We start from the raw sequence: 20715 nt of genomic DNA, 5'->3' as shown, positions 1-20715 counted from the left end.
CCTGCTTCAAAGCAGACTATTGCTCGCTGGATCTGTAGCACGATTCAGCTTGCACATTCTGCGGCTGGACTGCCGCATCCTAAATTAGTAAAAGCCCATTCCACGAGGAAGGTGGGCTCTTCTTGGGCAGCTGCCCGAGGGGTCTCGGCTTTACAACTTTGCCAAGCTGTTACTTGGTCGGGTTCAAACACTTTTGCAAAATTCTACAAGTTTGATACCCTGGCTGAGGAGGACCTTGAGTTTGCTCATTCGGTGCTGCAGAGTCATCCGCAGTCTCCCGCCCGTTTGGGAGCTTTGGTATAATCCCCATGGTCCTTACAGAGTACCCAGCATCCACTAGGACGTCAGAGAAAATAAGAATTTACTCACCGGTAATTCTATTTCTCGTAGTCCGTAGTGGATGCTGGGAGCCCGTCCCAAGTGCGGACTCTCTGCAATACATGTATATAGTTATTGCTTAACTAAAGGGTTATTGTATGAGCCATCTGTTGAGAGAGGCTCAGTTATTGTTCATACTGTTAACTGGGTATAGTTATCACGAGTTGTACGGTGTGATTGGTGTGGCTGGTAGGAGTCTTACCCTGGATTCCAAATCCTTTCCTAGTAATGTCAGCTCTTCCGGGCACAGTTTCCCTAACTGAAGTCTGGAGGAGGGGCATAGAGGGAGGAGCCAGTGCACACCAGATATAGTACCTAATCTTTCTTTTAAGAGTGCCCAGTCTCCTGCGGAGCCCGTCTATACCCCATGGTCCTTACGGAGTACCCAGCATCCACTACGGACTACGAGAAATAGAATTACCGGTGAGTAAATTCTTATTTTCTCTGACGTCCTAGTGGATGCTGGGAACTCCGTAAGGACCATGGGGAATAGACGGGCTCCGCAGGAGACTGGGCACTCTAAAAGAAAGATTAGGTTCTATCTGGTGTGCACTGGCTCCTCCCTCTATGCCCCTCCTCCAGACCTCAGTTAGATTTCTGTGCCCGGCCGAGCTGGATGCACACTAGGGGCTCTCCTGAGCTCCTAGAAAGAAAGTATATGTTAGGTTTTTTATTTTACAGTGAGACCTGCTGGCAACAGGCTCACTGCAACAAGGGACTAAGGGGAGAAGAAGCGAACCTACCTGCTTGCAGCTAGCTTGGGCTTCTTAGGCTACTGGACACCATTAGCTCCAGAGGGATCGACCGCAGGACCCGTCCTTGGTGTTCGTTCCCGGAGCCGCGCCGCCGTCCCCCTTACAGAGCCAGAAGCATGAAGATGGTCCGGAAAATCGGCGGCAGAAGACTTCAGTCTTCACCAAGGTAGCGCACAGCACTGCAGCTGTGCGCCATTGCTCCTCATACACACTTCACACTCCGGTCACTGAGGGTGCAGGGCGCTGGGGGGGGGGGCGCCCTGAGCAGCAATACTGACACCTTGGCTGGCAAAATAATCACAATATATAGCCCCAGAGGCTATATATGTGATAATTACCCCTGCCAGAATCCATAAAAAAGCGGGAGAAAAGTCAGCGAAAAAGGGGCGGAGCTATCTCCCTCGGCACACTGGCGCCATTTTCTCTTCACAGTGTAGCTGGAAGACAGCTCCCCAGGCTCTCCCCTGTAGTTTTCAGGCTCAAAGGGTTAAAAAGAGAGGGGGGGGCACTAAATTTAGGCGCAATATTGTTTATACAAGCAGCTATTGGGGAAAATTCACTCAGTGATAGTGTTTATCCCTACATTATATAGCGCTCTGGTGTGTGCTGGCATACTCTCTCTCTGTCTCCCCAAAGGGCTGTGTGGGGTCCTGTCCTCAGTCAGAGCATTCCCTGTGTGTGTGCGGTGTCTCGGTACGGCTGTGTCGACATGTTTGATGAGGAGGCTTATGTGGAGGCGGAGCAGATGCCGATAAATGGGATGGCGCCCCCTGTGGGCCGACACCAGAGTGGATAGATAGGTGGAAGGTATTAACCGACAGTGTCAACTCCTTACATAAAAGGCTGGATGACGTAACAGCTATGGGACAGCCGGCTTCTCAGCCCGCGCCTGCCCAGGCGTCTCAAAGGCCATCAGGGGCTCAAAAACGCCCGCTCCCTCAGATGGCAGACACAGATGTCGACACGGAGTCTGACTCCAGTGTCGACGAGGTTGAGACATATACACAATCCACTAGGAACATCCGTTACATGATCCCGGCAATAAAAAATGTGTTACACATTTCTGACATTAACCCAAGTACCACTAAAAAAGGGTTTTATGTTTGGGGAGAAAAAGCAGGCAGTGTTTTGTTCCCCCATCAAATGAGTGAATGAAGTGTGAAAAAGTGTGGGTTCCCCCGATAAGAAACTGGTTATTTCTAAAAAGTTACTGATGGCGTACCTTTTCCCGCCAGAGGATAAGTTACGCTGGGAGATATCCCCTAGGGTGGATAAGGCGCTCACACGTTTGTCAAAAAAGGTGGCACTGCCGTCTTAGGATACGGCCACTTTGAAGGTACCTGCTGATAAAAAGCAGGAGGCTATCCTGAAGTCTGTATTTACACACTCAGGTACTAGACTGAGACCTGCAGATAGTGCTGCTGCAGCGTGGTCTGTAACCCTGTCAAACAGGGATACTATTTTGCGAACATAAGTCGTCGTCTTATATATGAGGGATGCACAGAGGGATATTTTGCCGGCTGGCATCCAGAATTAATGCAATGTCCATTCTGTCAGGAGGGTATTAGAGACCCGACACTGGACAGGTGATGCTGACTTTAAAAGGCACATAGAGCCTTATAAGGGTGAGGAATTGTTTGGGGATGGTCTCTGGGACCTCGTATCCACAGCAACAGCTGGGAAGAAAATTTTTTACCTCAGGTTTCCTCACAGCCTAAGAAAGCACTTTATTATCAGGTACAGTCCTTTCGGCTTCAGAAAAGCAAGCGGGTCAAAGGCGCTTCCTTTCTGCACAGAGACGAGGGAAGAGGGAAAAAGCTGCACCAGTCAGCCAGTTCCCAGAATCAAAATTCTTCCCCCGCTTCCTCTGAGTCCACCGCATGACGCGGGGGCTCCACAGGCGTAGCCAGGTACTGTGGGGGCCGCCTCAAAAATTTCAGCGATCAGTGGGCTCGCTCACAGGTGGATCCCTGGATCCTTCAAGTAGTATCTCAGTGGTACAGGCTGGAATTCGAGGCGTCCCCCCCCCCGCCGTTTCCTCAAATCTGCCTTGCCGACAACTCCCTCAGGCAGGGAGGCTGTGCTAGAGGCAATTCACAAGCTGTATTCCCAGCAGGTGATAGTCAAGGTGCCCCTACTTCAACAAGGACGGGGTTACTATTCCACACTGTTTGTGGTACCGAAACCGGACGGTTCGGTGAGACCCATTTTAAATTTGAAGTCCTTGAACACATACATAAAAAAATTCAAGTTCAAGATGGAATCGCTCAGGGCGGTTATTGCAAGCCTGGAGGAGGGGGATTACATGGTATCCCTGGACATCAAGGATGCTTACCTACATGTCCCCATTTACCATCCTCACCAGGAGTACCTCAGATTTGTGGTACAGGATTGCCATTACCAATTCCAAACACTGCCGTTTGGACTGTCCACGGCACCGAGGGTCTTTACCAAGGTAATGACAGAAATGATGATACTCCTTCGAAAAAAGGGAGTTTTTAATTATCCCGTACTTGGACGATCTCCTTATAAAGGCGAGGTCCATGGAGCAGTTGTTGGTCGGAGTAGCACTATCTCGGGAAGTGCTACAACAGCACGGATGGATTCTATACATTCCAAAGTCACAGCTGGTTCCTACCACACGCCTGCTGTTCCTGGGGATGGTTCTGGACACAGAACAGAAAAAAGTTTCTCCCGCAGGAGAAAGCCAAGGAGCTGTTATCTCTAGTCAGAGACCTCCTGAAACCAAAACAGGTATCGGTGCATCACTGCACACGAGTCCTGGGAAAAATGGTAGCTTCTTACGAAGCAAAATTCCATTCGGCAGGTTCCATGCAAGAACCTTTCAGTGGGACCTCTTGGACAAGTGGTCGGAATCGCATCTTCAGATGCATCGGCTGATAACCCTGTCTCCAAGGACCACAGTATCTCTACTGTGGTGGCTGCAGAGTGCTCATCTTCAAGAGGGCCGCAGATTCGGCATACAGGACTGGGTCCTGGTAACCACGGATGCCAGCCTTCGAGGCTGGGGGGCAGTCACACAGGGAAGAAATTTCCAAGGACTTTGGTCAAGTCAGGAGTCGTCCCTACACATAAATATTCTGGAACTGAGGGCCATTTACAATGCCCTAAGTCTGGCAAGGCCTCTGCTTCAAAACCAGCCGGTACTGATCCAGTCAGATAACATCACGGCAGTCGCCCATGTAAACCGACAGGGCGGCACAAGAAGCAGGATGGCGATGGCAGAAGCCACAAGGATTCTCCGATGGGCGGAAAATCACGTCTTAGCACTGTCAGCAGTGTTCATTCCGGGAGTGGACAACTGGGAAGCAGACTTCCTCAGCAGACACGACCGACACCCGGGAGAGTGGGGACTTCATCCAGAAGTCTTCCAACTGTTGGTAAACCGTTGGGAAAGGCCACAGGTGGACATGATGGCGTCCCGCCTAAACAAAAAACTAGATATTGCGCCAGGTCAAGGGACACTCAGGCAATAGCTGTGGACGCTCTAGTGACACTGTGGGTGTACCAGTCGGTTTATGTATTCCCTCCTCTGCCTCTCATACCAAAGGTACTGAGAATAATAAGAAAACGAGGAGTAAGAACGATACTCGTGGTTCCGGATGGGCCAAGAAGAGCTTGGTACCCAGAACTTCAAGAAATAATATCAGAGGACCCATGGCCTCTACCGCTCAGACAGGATCTGCTACAGCAGGGGCCCTGTCTGTTCCAAGACTTACCGCGGCTGCGTTGGACGGCATGGCGGTTGAATTCCGGATCCTAAAGCAAAAGGGCATTCCGGGGGAAGTCATTCCTACGCTGATTAAAGCCAGGAAAGAAGTAACCGCAAACCATTATCACCGTATTTGGCGAAAATATGTTGCGTGGTGTGAGGCCAGGAAGGCCCCAACAGAGGAATTTCAGCTGGGTCGTTTTCTGCACTTCCTACAGTCAGGAGTGACTATGGGCCTAAATTTGGGTTCCATTAAGGTCCAGATTTTCGGCTGTGTCGATTTTCTTCCAGAAAGAACTGGCTTCACTGCCTGGAGTTCAGACATTTGTAAAGGGAGTGCTACATATTCAGCCCCTTTTTTGTGCCTTCTGTGGCACCTTGGGATCTCAACGTGGTGTTGAGTTTCTTAAAATCACATTGGTTTGAGCCACTTAAAACTGTGGATTTGAAATATCTCACGTGGAAAGTGGTCATGTTATTGGCCTTGGCTTCGGCCAGGCGTGTGTCAGAATTGGCGGCTTTGTCATGTAAAAGCCCTTATCTGATTTTCCATATGGATAGGGCAGAATTGGCAGAATTGAGGACTCGTCCCCAGTTTCTCCCTAAGGTGGTATCAGCTTTTCACTTGAACCAACCTATTGTAGTGCCTGCGGCTACTAGGGACTTGGAAGATTCCAAGTTACTGGACGTAGTCAGGGCCTTAAAAATTTATATTTCCAGGACGGCTGGTGTCAGGAAAACTGACTCGTTTTTTATCCTGTAGGCACCCAACAAAATAGGTGCTCCTGCTTCTAAGCAGACTATTGCTCGCTGAATTTGTAGCACAATTCAGCTGGAGCAGTCTGCGGCTGGATTGCCGCATCCTAAATCAGTAACAGCCCATTCCACGAGGAAAGTGGGCTCATCTTCGGCGGCTGCCCGAGGGGTCTCGGCTTTACAACTTTGCCGAGCTGCAACTTGGTCAGGGGCAAACACGTTTGCTAAATTCTACAAATTTGATACCCTGGCTGAGGAGGACCTTGAGTTCTCTCATTCGGTGCTGCAGAGTCATCCGCACTCTCCCGCCCGTATGGGAGCTTTGGTATAATCCCCATGGTCCTTACGGAGTTCCCAGCATCCACTAGGACGTCAGAGAAAATAAGAATTTACTCACCGGTAATTCTATTTCTCGTAGTCCGTAGTGGATGCTGGGCGCCCATCCCAAGTGCGGATTGTCTGCAATACTTGTATATAGTTATTGCCTAACTAAAGGGTTATTGTTGAGCCATCTGTTGAGAGGCTCAGTTATATTTCATACTGTTAACTGGGTATAGTATCACGAGTTATACGGTGTGATTGGTGTGGCTGGTATGAGTCTTACCCGGGATTCAAAATCCTTCCTTATTGTGTCAGCTCTTCCGGGCACAGTATCCTAACTGAGGTCTGGAGGAGGGGCATAGAGGGAGGAGCCAGTGCACACCAGATAGTACCTAATCTTTCTTTTAGAGTGCCCAGTCTCCTGCGGAGCCCGTCTATTCCCCATGGTCCTTACGGAGTTCCCAGCATCCACTACGGACTACGAGAAATAGATTTACCGGTGAGTAAAATCTTATTTATTCTGTCATCTTTAACATGTAATTACACATAATTGAAATGTTCCATAGCATCATGCGCAAATGGTGTGACAATGTGCAAACCCTACATTAGGTCGTACAAAATGGTGCATGTTCAATATCTGCCATTTAGTATTCTTTTCTAATACTCTGTTCTATCTTTAACTTGGCTATTCTAACTAAAAGTCTCTCTCTTCTTGCTTTAAGTCTGTCACTAGTCTGGAAGTAATGGTGAGTACGGCACGCTTCTGTATTTACTGTAGCAAAATACTAATTTATTCTCCACCACAGTGGCATTTTATAGTTGGAAATATTTTCCTTTCTGTTTTCACACATTTGTATAGAAAAGCTAGACCTGTTCTCAATTCCCCACAAGTATCATAATGAACCTATAATAAGCTTTATGCTATTGCAAATATATTTTTTATGTATTAAGATTTTGGGGTAAAAATAGGTGGTGTAATTATAATTTATATAGTTATGTTGTTGAGATGCTTTTTTTTTTTCTTCTTATCTGGACTACTTGTTAATACAAAAACATTTGATAATTTCTTCATTGGTTTTGTTAGTTTTTCAGTAACCCTTTGTATTTAATTAAAGATGCCAGCTATCTAAAGTAATTTTCTCCTTTATGAAACAAGCTCCCTCTTACTACTGCCACTTATTGCAAAATGTATTCTTTTCCTTTGTATTTGTCACTCTTTGGGCTCGATTCAGTTCAGCACAAATTGAATAGCACCAGGAAGGATCTCCCAGAGCTATTCAATGCAGCGCGCTGTTATGTCAGAGAATGCTGGTACTCGTGCGTTAAACATGGTGTTTAGTCACAAGAACCGGCATTCTCTGACTTAAGTGCCTGGTGCGATGCTGTTTCTGCCGTGCTAAGGGCAAAAAACAGCATCACGTCAGTTTTGTTAGATTTCTGATCACATCCCAGGATGGGTGCGAGAAGAAATCCTCTAGTCCGGCATAACATTGCAATGCATTGAATAGCCCTGGGATCTACGTCCTGGCGCTATTCAATTTGCGCTGAATTTGATCAAGCCTCTTATTTCTAATACCACTTTTGCTGTAATTCTAGTTTTGGCCTCTATTCTAAGATGGTGGTACACAGGAACAATTTTATTTTAGCTGTGCAAGCAAACAGTGGTACAATGTTGCACAATTGGAACTAGTTAATGGCTGCAGTGGTTTGATGTGGTGCATTAGCATGTCTTTTTATTTAACTGTTTTTTTTTTTTTTTTGTTTTTTTTTTTTTGCTAAAAACAATTCTCTATTCTGAACTTACATTTTAATGCACAGCTTGGACTACCTTATATTTGCACTTGAAAGTTTAGACTGGTTACTAGGGTGGCCAATCCTGGGCCATTTTTTCAATCCTGGGAATCGGGATTGATAAATGATCAATCCCAAGATACCTGGCATTGGTTTGTTTTCAGTGTCTCCCCAGGAATTCCTCCCCCCGCCCCGCTCCCTCCCGGTACGTCGCCCATCCCACGCAACTCACTGTCGTTTGGCTGGGTGGGAGGATAGGTCCACTTGTGCGAGCGGTGAGGTCCGGGCGTCTGGCGTCAGGCTGTGCAGCATGACCGCTAACGTCATGCTGCGCACTGTGCACAGCCGGTTGCAGGGGGAGCCGGGCAGCGTCTGAGCTTCCCGAGGACGCTCAACACTGCCCCGCATTGAAAAAACAAAGGGTGCTGGAATTGAATCCTGACTATCCTGATCCCATGATTGGCCACCATACTGGTTACTCTTAACTTCCCCTTGGTTTATAATTTAGGCAATAGGCATACCACGATTAGCTTTGGTAAGATGGTTGCATGCATTATTTTGGTGTCTGTCAACAGAGAGCATATGGAATGGTCATAAAGATGATTAAACCTTTCAGTGCTATTTAGAGTAGGGTTTACATGGGTGGCCATCAACCAATATCTATGCTGCATGAAAGACTGACAGCCTATGTCTCTCTGGGTGTAAGTAGCTTTCAGGAATGAATCATACTCCATGACACCCCAACCCAACTTTCCCCTCTGGGAGGCAGGAAGCAGTGGTATTGTTTTCATTGGTGCTTCTTGACTGAAAGAGAAGTTGTAATCTAGGGAAAACCCACATTTCTCTAACGTCCTAAGTGGATGCTGGGGACTCCGTCAGGACCATGGGGTTTAGCGGCTCCGCAGGAGACAGGGCACAATAATAAAAGCTTTAGGATCAGGTGGTGTGCACTGGCTCCTCCCCCTATGACCCTCCTCCAAGCCTCAGTTAGATCTTTGTGCCCGGCCGAGAAGGGTGCAATCTAGGTGGCTCTCCTGAGCTGCTTAGAATAAAAGTTTAAGTTAGGTTTTTTATTTTCAGTGAGTCCTGCTGGCAACAGGCTCACTGCTACGAGGGACTTAGGGGAGAGAAGTAAACTCACCTGCGTGCAGGATGGATTTGCTTCTTAGGCTACTGGACACCATTAGCTCCAGAGGGAGTCGGAACACAGGTCTCACCCTGGGGTTCGTCCCGGAGCCGTGCCGCCGACCCCCCTTGCAGATGCCGAAGTTGAAGAGGTCCAGAGGTCCAGAAACAGGCGGCAGAAGATTTTCAGTCTTCATAAGGTAGCGCACAGCACTGCAGCTGTGCGCCATTGTTGTCAGCACACTTCATACCAGCGGTCACTGAGGGTGCAGGGTGCTGGGGGGGGCGCCCTGGGCAGCAATGTATTATACCTTTTTTTATGGCTAAAATACATCACATATAGCCCTTGAGGCTATATGGATGTATTTAACCCCTGCCAGATCTCACAAACTCCGGGAGAAGAGCCCGCCGTTTTAGGGGGCGGGGCCTATTCTCCTCAGCACACGGCGCCATTTTCCTGCTCAGCTCTGCTGTGAGGAAGGCTCCCAGGCTCTCCCCTGCACTGCACTACAGAAACAGGGTTAAAACAGAGAGGGGGGGGCACTTATTTGGCGATATGATTACATATGTGAAAATGCTATAAGGGAAAACACTTGTATAAGGGGTTGTCCCTGTATAATTATAGCGTTTTTGGTGTGTGCTGGCAAACTCTCCCTCTGTCTCCCCAAAGGGCTAGTGGGGTCCTGTCCTCTATCAGAGCATTCCCTGTGTGTGTGCTGTGTGTCGGTACGTGTGTGTCGACATGTAGGAGGACGATGTTGGTGAGGAGGCGGAGCAAATTGCCTGTATTGGTGATGTCACTCTCTAGGGAGTCGACACCGGAATGGATGGCTTATTTAGGAATTACGTGATAATGTCAACACGATGCAAGGTCGGTTGACGACATGAGACGGCCGGCAAACAAATTAGTACCTGTCCAGGCGTCTCAGACACCGTCAGGGGCTTGTAAAAACGCCCATTTACATCAGTTGGTCGACACAGACACGTACACTGACTTCAGTGTCGACGGTGAAGAAACAAACGTATTTTCCTTTAGGGCCACACGTTACATGTTAAGGGCAATGAAGGAGGTGTTACATATTTCTGATACTACAAGTACCACAAATAAGGGTATTATGTAGGGTGGGAATAATCTACTTGTAGTTTTTCCTGAATCAGATAAATTAAAGTGTGTGATGATACGTGGGTTTCCTCCGATAGAAAATTATTGGAGGTATACCTTTTCCCGCCAGAAGTGAGGGCGAGTTGGGAAACACACCTTAGGGTGGATAAGGCGCTCACACTGTCAAAGTCAGAAAAATATCTCTACACACACTGCCATATTTGCACCTCATACTGGTCCGCGCTGCGCATGCGTACGCTCTCCCGTACGTGCACATACTCACAGTCGCGGGCACCCGCAGGCGCACGGTATGCGTATTTACGGTAGAGTTTATGTAATCGTAGCGTGCGACTCATTCGTTACATATTTTCACTAATGTATTTTGTAGATCATGGTCCCTTTGATAGATACTGAAAGTTTAGTTAACATAGCATGTTCCTGAACAGAGAGATCCCTCTTTGTATTGTACGAAGGGTCTAACAGGGGTCATACAGTAGTGTTTGGTACCCATCGGAAGAGTATTTAAATAGCAATATTCCGGTGTTGGTTTGGAGCGGATTAATCGCTCGTGCGAATAGTTATGGACATAAGAAGTTTATGTCCATTTACTATTATTTGTTCTTACTTAGTCATGCGGCGGGAAACCCAGTATCCCACCCACCTGGACAGTTGGAAACAGTCACAGCCCACCTGTATGAATCAACCTATGACCTTTTGTTATAATGCGAAGCCGAATTCCTGTGTCCAATGAACAATGAGATTGTAGGGACCATTGAATTGTATTGTGTGTGGGGCATAAATAGGCAGACCGACCGTATCCAGTACACTCTCTTCAACGGTTCTCATTGCTGATAATCGGGAGCTGGATATCGAGGCGCATGCGATCGTTTCCCCTTGTGCGTAAGTTTTCTCCGCAGTCATATTGTCTTGATGTTATTATGAGCCATCTCTCTCTCCTCTCTTTTTCCCTTATTTTCCCTTGATTGTATTGTATTGTATTGTATTGTATTGTATGGTATTTCCTGTGTAATTATCTGGTTAGTTAGTCTATGTTATATTGTAGTGTATGCTTTGTACTGTGATTCTTTTGCAAGTATAATAGTCATAATACATATAATAGGTTTTGGACCCTAAGCCCAGGTATCTGTGTATTTCTTATAGTGTTAAGTATTCCCTGAGCGTCGGTGACGCCCAAGCAGCTTTGTAGTTAATCAGGTTACACCAGGTTGCATTTACACTCTATCACCACACTAAGGTTTACTGTATATTTCGTTGTTAATGGTATAGATATAAAGGTTTAACGTCGTAAGCGTCTGCACCGCTGGAGATCTCCTCGTGGTCCCAAGCGTCCGCTACGCTATAGCGAATCATTACGTTAGTCGGCAGCCAATAGCGTGCCTGCCTGTGATCTCTGGGCCGTAAGCGAACGTGACGCTTGAGCGTCTCGACTACGGTTGAGCGATCGTTACGCAACTGGCGTACCCTTACGGTACTTCTTACGTAGATAGCGTACAGTGTTCTTAGACCTCTTAAAGTGTTTTATATACGATAAATATTTAGCTTTATCAATTGGGGGCCGTCCAGTCCTTCACATATCTGCACTAGGTAATATCAGCAGACATTATCCATCAGCAAAGGGCGGGAGGTTGTATCCCTCGTAGTGCTGACGGGATAAGCGTCTGCTTCGCTTAGGTAAAGGGTGCTGAAGGAATCCGGGAAACGGAGGTAAGAGCAAAACGCTAGTGTCTTTTAAAACTGTTTATTTTTCTGTCTTGCACGCACACATATATATCTGCATTTCCTTTTCATTTGTGTATTTTCGTATGTCACTCTCCTGTTTGCCAGTTTATAGTTGATAAACGTGCTGAGAGAGATTTGCCGCTATTTCAATAGTTTGAGTAAAGGTAATATAGTTAAAGTGTAGACAAACACACAGTTTTTGCCTGGGAGATAAGGCGAAGTCAGTGTGGTGTGTGGTAGATGATCAAGGATCATCTACATTGATAAAAGTATAAATTGTGTTACGGTGGATCTTTGCTTTGCGTACACGTGTCTCTAACAAAGACTTGCGTACGCAATCCAAAGGCCGACGCACGCAGCGTATATTACGCAACGGAGCGTCTGGGTACGCCCACGTAACTCAAACAACAGGCGATAAGTAGCGCAACGCGGTAAATAACGCAAAGCGATAAATAGCACAAATTGATTTCAGCTTTCCAAAACTTAGTTTAAATACCTTACTTTACTGCAACACCTCTGGGGAGAGCTATCAGACTACGGGAAATTATTTTTTTTTCTGATCAGAAAACTATAAGAATGATAGTGGGTTGAAAACGGTATGAGTGTATTGAATCCCGCTTTGTGGACTTTGTGATCTATGTGATAAAACGGTATTGAATCCCGCTTTGTGGACTTTGTGATCTGTGTGATCTATGAGCACGGCCTGAAGTGAAAACGTGCAACAGAGTGTGATAAAGTTTTCGTTGTATTACGCTCTGGCCAATGATCCTACCATTTATGGGCAACAAGTGTCTATAAGTGGTACGATTGGACCGCACGGTTGTATGTGTGACCAATAACGCAACGTGATATGAGGTCGTATATCCATGCGTAAATCTTGCCCTCATACGTGTTGTAGGGAGCACATGCAAGCGTGATTTGTGTAAAGAAAAAGGAAGGGAATTTTCTCAGGAAAATCTCTAAAGATAGGGCCTGCAACGGCTACACGTGTCTGCTAGAAGGCGGACCGGAGATACCCGGAGCAGAAGAAGTTCAGTGGAAGAGCTTTAAGGATTTCCAACGAAGTTCTGTGTTTGGTGCATTTTAGGAAGTTTTTCTGTGTTAGAAAGGTCCACAATGGCAGCCAAGTGCACAATACAGAGACCGTCGGAGGTCAGGATTCAGACTCCAGAGGCTTGCAGACCCAGAGGGTCTGCTCGGTTAGTAATGTGGAGGAGGTATGGTCCCCACACTGAGACCTTTTGTGATGAATGGACACGAATGACTGCGGGGGATAAGGCACCATTTCCCGGGATAGGTAGTTTTGACTTAGAGGTGTTGCATAATTTAAGGCGGAGGATCGGTCTCATAAAATCCTGGAAACAACGAGTTAAAAATGATGATTGTTTGCAGATATGGCTACAGGAAAGTGACATGCAGAGAAATGTAACTTACATACCTAACTTTCATCTTGAGAGGAGAGACATGGCAATGGAGGGGATTATGGTTGCGGAGAAAAGCACAAGGGTGAACAATAAAATCGCTCTTAGCAACTGTAGTATAGATGATAAGAATAAGTGTAATAAATGTAACAAAGATAATTGTAATACTGTTGAATGTACAACTATTAACCCATGCAAGTCGCACCCCATGTTAAACTTTCCTCAGGAACACCAACAAGAAAGTGAGCCCAGAACGATGTCGGCACCTCTTCCAGAAGCCATCACACAAGACATCCAGGTGGACGCGACCCAATCGGTAAAGACTGTAATCAAACCCCCTAATGGAGGGTCAGGTGAGGTCGTGTCCACAGGTACGTATGGTATTATACATTACGCACAAACAAATGTACCTCATATTGTAGAATCAATTCAGAATGACGTTACTGGACTTAATCCTGTCAGGGTAATTGCAGTACCAAATGGGAAAACTGACTCTTCAGGAGTCACCCCCGTCAGGAACATCGCCATGTACTGCCCCTTTTCCCGAACAGAATTAAGAACAATTCTGTCTGAATTTCCTGATCCCAGGAAAGACTTCGTTGCTTGTCAAAGATACATTAGAGTGCTAGGACATACTGCAGAGCCAAATAACAAAGATTGGAGGACAGTTTTGAGGGCATGTTTACCCCCCGATGTTGATTCATTGAAATTTATCGCTGATTGTAAGCTAGATGAGGAAGTGCCACTAACAAACGAGTATAACCAAGATAATGTAAAAAGAATCAATCTACAGTTGAAAGAATATTTTCCCACAATAGTAAAATGGAATAAAATCTTTACAATAAAACAAAAAGAAGGTGAATCCGCATCAGAGTATTTTCACCGGGCTCTGCAGGATATGGCTAGGTACACGGGTATAGATGACATTGACACTAACGTACACCACAGAGAGGTAGCTGTGTCTGTATTAATGGACAGCTTAAAAGACACACTAAAAATCAGGGTACAAACCTCCATACCTCACTGGAGAGGCATCTCGGTGGCTGCATTAAGAGAGTCCGCTATCGAGCATGACCGCAATATCCAAAGAACCAGGGAAGCGCAGGGAGAACGGTTGATGGCGATGAGCATCCGAGCGTTTGAGGAGGCATCAAATCAACCAAGACCTCAGGTCATTGACACTTGGAGGAAACCAAGGATTTGTTATAATTGTAGAAGAGAAGGGCATTATGCCAGCAACTGTAATAACCCACATAAAGTCAGACCCCCTAGACCAAGAAATGAGCAAAATTATAACACACACCATTATAATCAGAGATCAGACAGGAAGAATTTTGGCCCACACCCATGAGATATAGTCAGGAAAGGTGATTATTAGGACTGATGGTAAGCCTGAGGTAACGGTTAATAAATTGGGAGGTCATTCACTAAAGACACAGGAATGACCGGGTGAAAAGTTGTAAATGTATCTGTGAAATGTTTCTTTTTCTATCCCCATCTCTGACGATTATTGGTAAGAATTCAAACATTGCATATCCGCTTGGTCCTTGCAGAAGTCTACCAAACCCCAGCATGACCTATCCGCCACAATGTATTCTGGCCAGATACAGACAGTGGAGTAATGCAGGTGCTGGTGGGGAGGGACTGCTCAAGGAAACCATTTGACACGTAGATATGACATCCTGATAATCTGACAATGTTTTCTTAATGCTGACAATGTTTTAAAAATGCTTTGTTTCTCTTTTCCTATTGATGGTTATTGTCGAGTTATGTAAAATATATATGCATATGAATTGTTCTCTATCTCTTTTGTTTTTTTTTTCATTTTTCTCTCTCTTCTCACTCATGTTTTCATGGTTTAAAGATGGTATGTCACCCCTCAGTTGGACCAATGGTAATGCCAGATTTTTGCTCCTTACAGAAAGATCGCTGGTTAGGAAGGAATATTGCATCACCAGAATGTTCGTTTGGAAGACTGAGAGATAGCACCTTTGAGATGACAGCAGAACAAGAAGAACTACAAGACTAGAGAACTTATTATCGTAACAAGTTCTCTCCCCCACAAACTGTTTTCTTATACCCCCTTTACAAATTTCTTCTTTTCTCCTCCAGTAAGATGGACTTGCCCCAAGAGACTGTGATATGGATTTTCATGTTGACCCTGATGTTGACCAGAGCAGTCTGTTTCGGTGAGAGTACCAGTGAGGTCGAGAAAGGATCCAGAAAGGTTCTGATGACTGAGACGGAGGTGTAAATTTCCAATAGCAACCCAATCACCAAGCAAAGGCGAGTACCGGAAACGATCCAGCAGCCATGTTATCTGTAAACATTTTTCTTTTAAGGATTGTTGGCTGAAGAAAACTGTATCTGTAGGCTCTGTAACAATGTCATTGAGGATGGGTGCATTAAGAAATGCCAATCCAGTTTTAATATCCATATGGACCGGCATCCATTGAGTAACTATCACTCCTTAGTGGGTAGTGTGTTAAACAAAACAGATTGTTGGGTATGCTCTCAAGTACCTCAAGGTCATAGCAAATCAGGGCTAGTACCATTTCCTTTAACGTTAGGGGAGGTACTTGAGTTAAGTGGTGGGAGACCGGTGGACAGGAGGTTTAACATCTCCAGCCCTCCTAGTTTGAAGCTCCACCAATACCACGTGGATAGGTCCCTATTATGTTTCAACATCTCCAATCCCAGAAAGCCGGGAAATTGGGAAGTGTCATGGAGTAACCACACCATGACCTTTTCGCATAGAGCAGATAGAATGCCTACAGATACAGAGCTTGTACGCCACATAGCCAGTAGAGGAAAATCTTTCCGGTATAGGTACACCTTAGGAAATAGAATTACGAGAGTTGGAGAAGTATCACCAGGATACTGTGCACATATCGTACAACCTGATACGTGTACTAAGCAGATGGAAGAATTAGGGTCAGGAGATTTCACATGGAAGGTGTGTAATATGGTTATGTCCTACTCCGTCCCATATGTTCTCCCCGATGATGCATATTTCATATGCGGGAGAAAGGCGTACAAGTGGCTTGCCCCAAACTCTGAAGGATTGTGTTATATTGGAAAAGTATTGCCTGAAGTAATGACTGTGTCACATGACAAAATGAAAGACATACACCGTGGTGCCCAAGCTCCTTATACTCACACCCATTACGAGCACGTTGTTAAAAGGCACCTGATAGAGAAGACAGAGCATCCGGCCTCTGATCTGATAAGTGAATCCACCGGGATTCAATTCTTAATCGCGTTAGATTTCACCCGCACCGCTAGAGGAGTGCTGAATTATAAATACATATCGGCGCTCGCAAATTTGTTAGATAATATCACTGAAATGTATGATGACACGTTTAGATATACTGGAAGGGAACTTCAAGCTTATAAAACAGAACTGGTGCAGCATAGAATGGTTCTTAATTACCTCACAGCAGTGACAGGCGGATATTGTGTTACATTGGCAACACAGTATGGCGTGAAGTGTTGCACGTATATCACGAATAGCACCGAGGATCCGGTCGAGGTCATAGACCAAAAGATGGACGATATTCTCCAATTGAAGTGGGAATTTCGCCGAAAACACAATCTCACTCTTGCTGCTGTAGGTAATGAGCTGACTGGTTGGGTGTCATGGTTGAACCCGCGAAATTGGTTCTCCGGTTTAGGAGACTGGGCTCAAGGAGTCATAATGGATGTTGGGAAGTTTCTCCTATGTATCTTAGGTGTTGTCATATCAATTGGCTTGATATTTAGATGCGGTCAGGCTTTAATGAAGTGCAAACAAAGTACAAGAGTAATGAGTTTGAGGAGTGAGGAAACTGTAATTAACCTGGATTTGATTTATGACCCAACAATAGAAACAATGATGTAATGAAAATGCGATTATACGGTCCGTTTCTTTCACCTGTTTTTCCGTTTTTCTCCAAGATAAAAAGACCCACTTGGACGAGGAAGTTGACGAGACGCTATACAGACAACGGATTGACCAAAGAAGAAGTTTTGACCACTTTAGATACGGACATTTGATGAACTTTGCCATGGATCCCCAGTTTCCCTAGAATTCTTAAACTTACGCTAGCCCAACATTTTTTTTGTAAATCTAATGGCATTGACAAAGCTTTTTGCTCGCACCTAATGGGCAAAACAGCGCAAAGAAGACGACCTTCAACTGATACCGAACAAAACTTCAACCGACAGATGTACATTAACCTGACATAGAATACCACTGCATTTACCATAAGTGTTCTTTATCTTCATTTCTACAACCCTCAGGTAATGACACACATAGTCGATAGGGAATCCAGGCACAGATATCAGCAACCACATACCTCCCCCATTCATGTATCATCAACTAAAATGTGCTCCCCCATTTTGTTACAACCAAAGCCGAAAAGAGCTCGGTAAAGTTTGACAGCCCATCCACAGACCCGTACCACGGGATAAGAAGGAATTCAAATGTATACTTCGCAATACCTCGAAGCTTGATTTACAACACGTACGGCACGATGATACATGACCCCCCAAACATGGACTCATACACACATGCTTCTGCTATCTCACTAGGTCATACCCTCTTCCCACCTACTCCTCTCTCCTCCCTTACCCAACCATGGAAATGAATTAACCCCTGACATATATTTTTCTCCTTTTGAAATGTTTTAGAAGGTGGCAGTTATTATTGACTGCCAAAGGGTGGACTGTCAAAGTCAGAAAAATATCTCTACACACACTGCCATATTTGCACCTCATACTGGTCCGCGCTGCGCATGCGTACGCTCTCCCGTACGTGCACATACTCACAGTCGCGGGCACCCGCAGGCGCACGGTATGCGTATTTACGGTAGAGTTTATGTAATCGTAGCGTGCGACTCATTCGTTACATATTTTCACTAATAATGTATTTTGTAGATCATGGTCCCTTTGATAGATACTGAAAGTTTAGTTAACATAGCATGTTCCTGAACAGAGAGATCCCTCTTTGTATTGTACGAAGGGTCTAACAGGGGTCATACAGTAGTGTTTGGTACCCATCGGAAGAGTATTTAAATAGCAATATTCCGGTGTTGGTTTGGAGCGGATTAATCGCTCGTGCGAATAGTTATGGACATAAGAAGTTTATGTCCATTTACTATTATTTGTTCTTACTTAGTCATGCGGCGGGAAACCCAGTATCCCACCCACCTGGACAGTTGGAAACAGTCACAGCCCACCTGTATGAATCAACCTATGACCTTTTGTTATAATGCGAAGCCGAATTCCTGTGTCCAATGAACAATGAGATTGTAGGGACCATTGAATTGTATTGTGTGTGGGGCATAAATAGGCAGACCGACCGTATCCAGTACACTCTCTTCAACGGTTCTCATTGCTGATAATCGGGAGCTGGATATCGAGGCGCATGCGATCGTTTCCCCTTGTGCGTAAGTTTTCTCCGCAGTCATATTGTCTTGATGTTATTATGAGCCATCTCTCTCTCCTCTCTTTTTCCCTTATTTTCCCTTGATTGTATTGTATTGTATTGTATGGTATTTCCTGTGTAATTATCTGGTTAGTTAGTCTATGTTATATTGTAGTGTATGCTTTGTACTGTGATTCTTTTGCAAGTATAATAGTCATAATACATATAATAGGTTTTGGACCCTAAGCCCAGGTATCTGTGTATTTCTTATAGTGTTAAGTATTCCCTGAGCGTCGGTGACGCCCAAGCAGCTTTGTAGTTAATCAGGTTACACCAGGTTGCATTTACACTCTATCACCACACTAAGGTTTACTGTATATTTCGTTGTTAATGGTATAGATATAAAGGTTTAACGTCGTAAGCGTCTGCACCGCTGGAGATCTCCTCGTGGTCCCAAGCGTCCGCTACGCTATAGCGAATCATTACGTTAGTCGGCAGCCAATAGCGTGCCTGCCTGTGATCTCTGGGCCGTAAGCGAACGTGACGCTTGAGCGTCTCGACTACGGTTGAGCGATCGTTACGCAACTGGCGTACCCTTACGGTACTTCTTACGTAGATAGCGTACAGTGTTCTTAGACCTCTTAAAGTGTTTTATATACGATAAATATTTAGCTTTATCAACACGCTTATAAAAACAAGTGGCGTTACCGTCTCCAGATACGGCCGCCCTCAAAGAGCCAGCTGATAGGAAGCTGAAAAATATCCTAAAAAGTATATACACACATACTGGTGTTATACTACGACCAGCAATCGCCTCAGCCTGGTTGTGCAGCGCTGGGGGGGCTTGGTCGGATTTCCTGACTGAAAATATTGATACCCTTGACAGGAACAATATTTTATTGACTATAGAGCATTTTAAGGATGCATTTCTATATATGCGAGATGCGCAGAGGGATATTTGCATTCTGGCATCAAGAGTAGATGTGATGTCCATATCTGCCAGACGATGTTTATAGACACGACAGTGGTCAGGTGATGCAGATTCCAGACGGCACATGGAAGTATTGCCGTATAAAGGGGCGGTCCATCGGACCTGGTGGCCATGGCAACAGCTGGAAAATCCACTTTTGTTACCCCAAGTCACATCTCAGCAAAAAAGGACACAGTCTTTTCAGTCTCAGTCCTTTCGTACCCATAAAGGCAGGAGGGCAAAAGGCCAGTCATATCTGCCCAGGGTTAGAGGAAAGGGAAGAAGACTGCAGCAGGCAGCCCATTCCCAGGAACAGAAGTCCTCCACAGCTTCTGCCAAGTCCGCAGCATGACGCTGGGGCCATACAAGCGGACTCAGGTGCGGTGGGGGGTCATCTCAAGAGTTTCAGCACGCAGTGGGCTCACTCGCAAGTGGACTCCTGGATCCTACACGTAGTATCCCAGGTGTACATTGGAAATTCGAGACGTCTTCCCCTCACAAGTTCCTGAAGTCTGCTTTACCAACGTCTCCCTCCGACAGGGAGGCAGTATTGGAAAAAAAAAAAAATTCACAGGCTGTATTCCCAGCAGGTGATAATCAAAGTACCCCTCCTACAACAAGGGAAGGGGTATTATTCCACACTATATTGTGGTACTGAAGCCAAACGGCTCGGTGAGATCTAAAAGATTTGAACAATTACATACAAGGGTTCAAATCAAGATGGAGTCACTCAGAGCAGTGATAGCGAACCAGGACGATATGGTGTCACTGGATATCAGGGACGCTTACCTACATGTCCAAATTTTGCCCTTCTCACCAAGGGTATCTCAGGTTCGTGGTACAGAACTGTCACTATCAGTTCAGACGCTGCCGTTTGGATTGTCCACGGCACCCCGGGTCTTTACCATGGTAATGGCCGAAATGATGATTCTTCCTAAAAGAAATATGGACGCTTTCCTGATAAGGGCAAGGTCCAGAGAACAGTTGGCGGTCGGAGTAGCACTATCTCAAGTAGTTTTACGACAGCACGAGTGGATTCTAAATATTCCAAAATCGCAGCTTTTTCCGACGACACGTCTAATGTTCCTAGGAATGATTCTGGACACAGTCCAGAAAAGGATGTTTTCTCCCGGAGAAGACCAGGGAGTTATCCGAGCTAGTCAGGAACCTCCTAAAACCAGGAAAAGTATCAGTGCATCATTGCACAAGGGTCCTG

The 20715-nt window shown here is 45.6% G+C and overlaps 1 protein-coding gene across 4 annotated transcripts in view; it reads left to right on the top strand.

The window, feature by feature from the left end:
- Window positions 1-20715, top strand: part of GOPC (golgi associated PDZ and coiled-coil motif containing) — a 146890-nt gene that overhangs the window by 47199 nt on the left and 78976 nt on the right. For 2 of the 4 annotated variants that reach the window (XM_063917211.1, XM_063917212.1), the window contains exon 3: window positions 6666-6689. The exons of the other annotated variants lie outside the window; for them this stretch is intronic. In XM_063917211.1, coding sequence (XP_063773281.1) covers window positions 6666-6689 — 24 coding nt within the window. The remainder of the gene's footprint in view (window positions 1-6665; window positions 6690-20715) is intronic. 4 annotated transcript variants of the gene reach the window in all.

Source organism: Pseudophryne corroboree, chromosome 4 (assembly GCF_028390025.1).
Source record: "Pseudophryne corroboree isolate aPseCor3 chromosome 4, aPseCor3.hap2, whole genome shotgun sequence".
In the NCBI taxonomy this organism is placed as follows: Eukaryota; Metazoa; Chordata; class Amphibia; order Anura; family Myobatrachidae; genus Pseudophryne; species Pseudophryne corroboree.
This window is presented reverse-complemented; position numbering and strand designations above follow the sequence as displayed.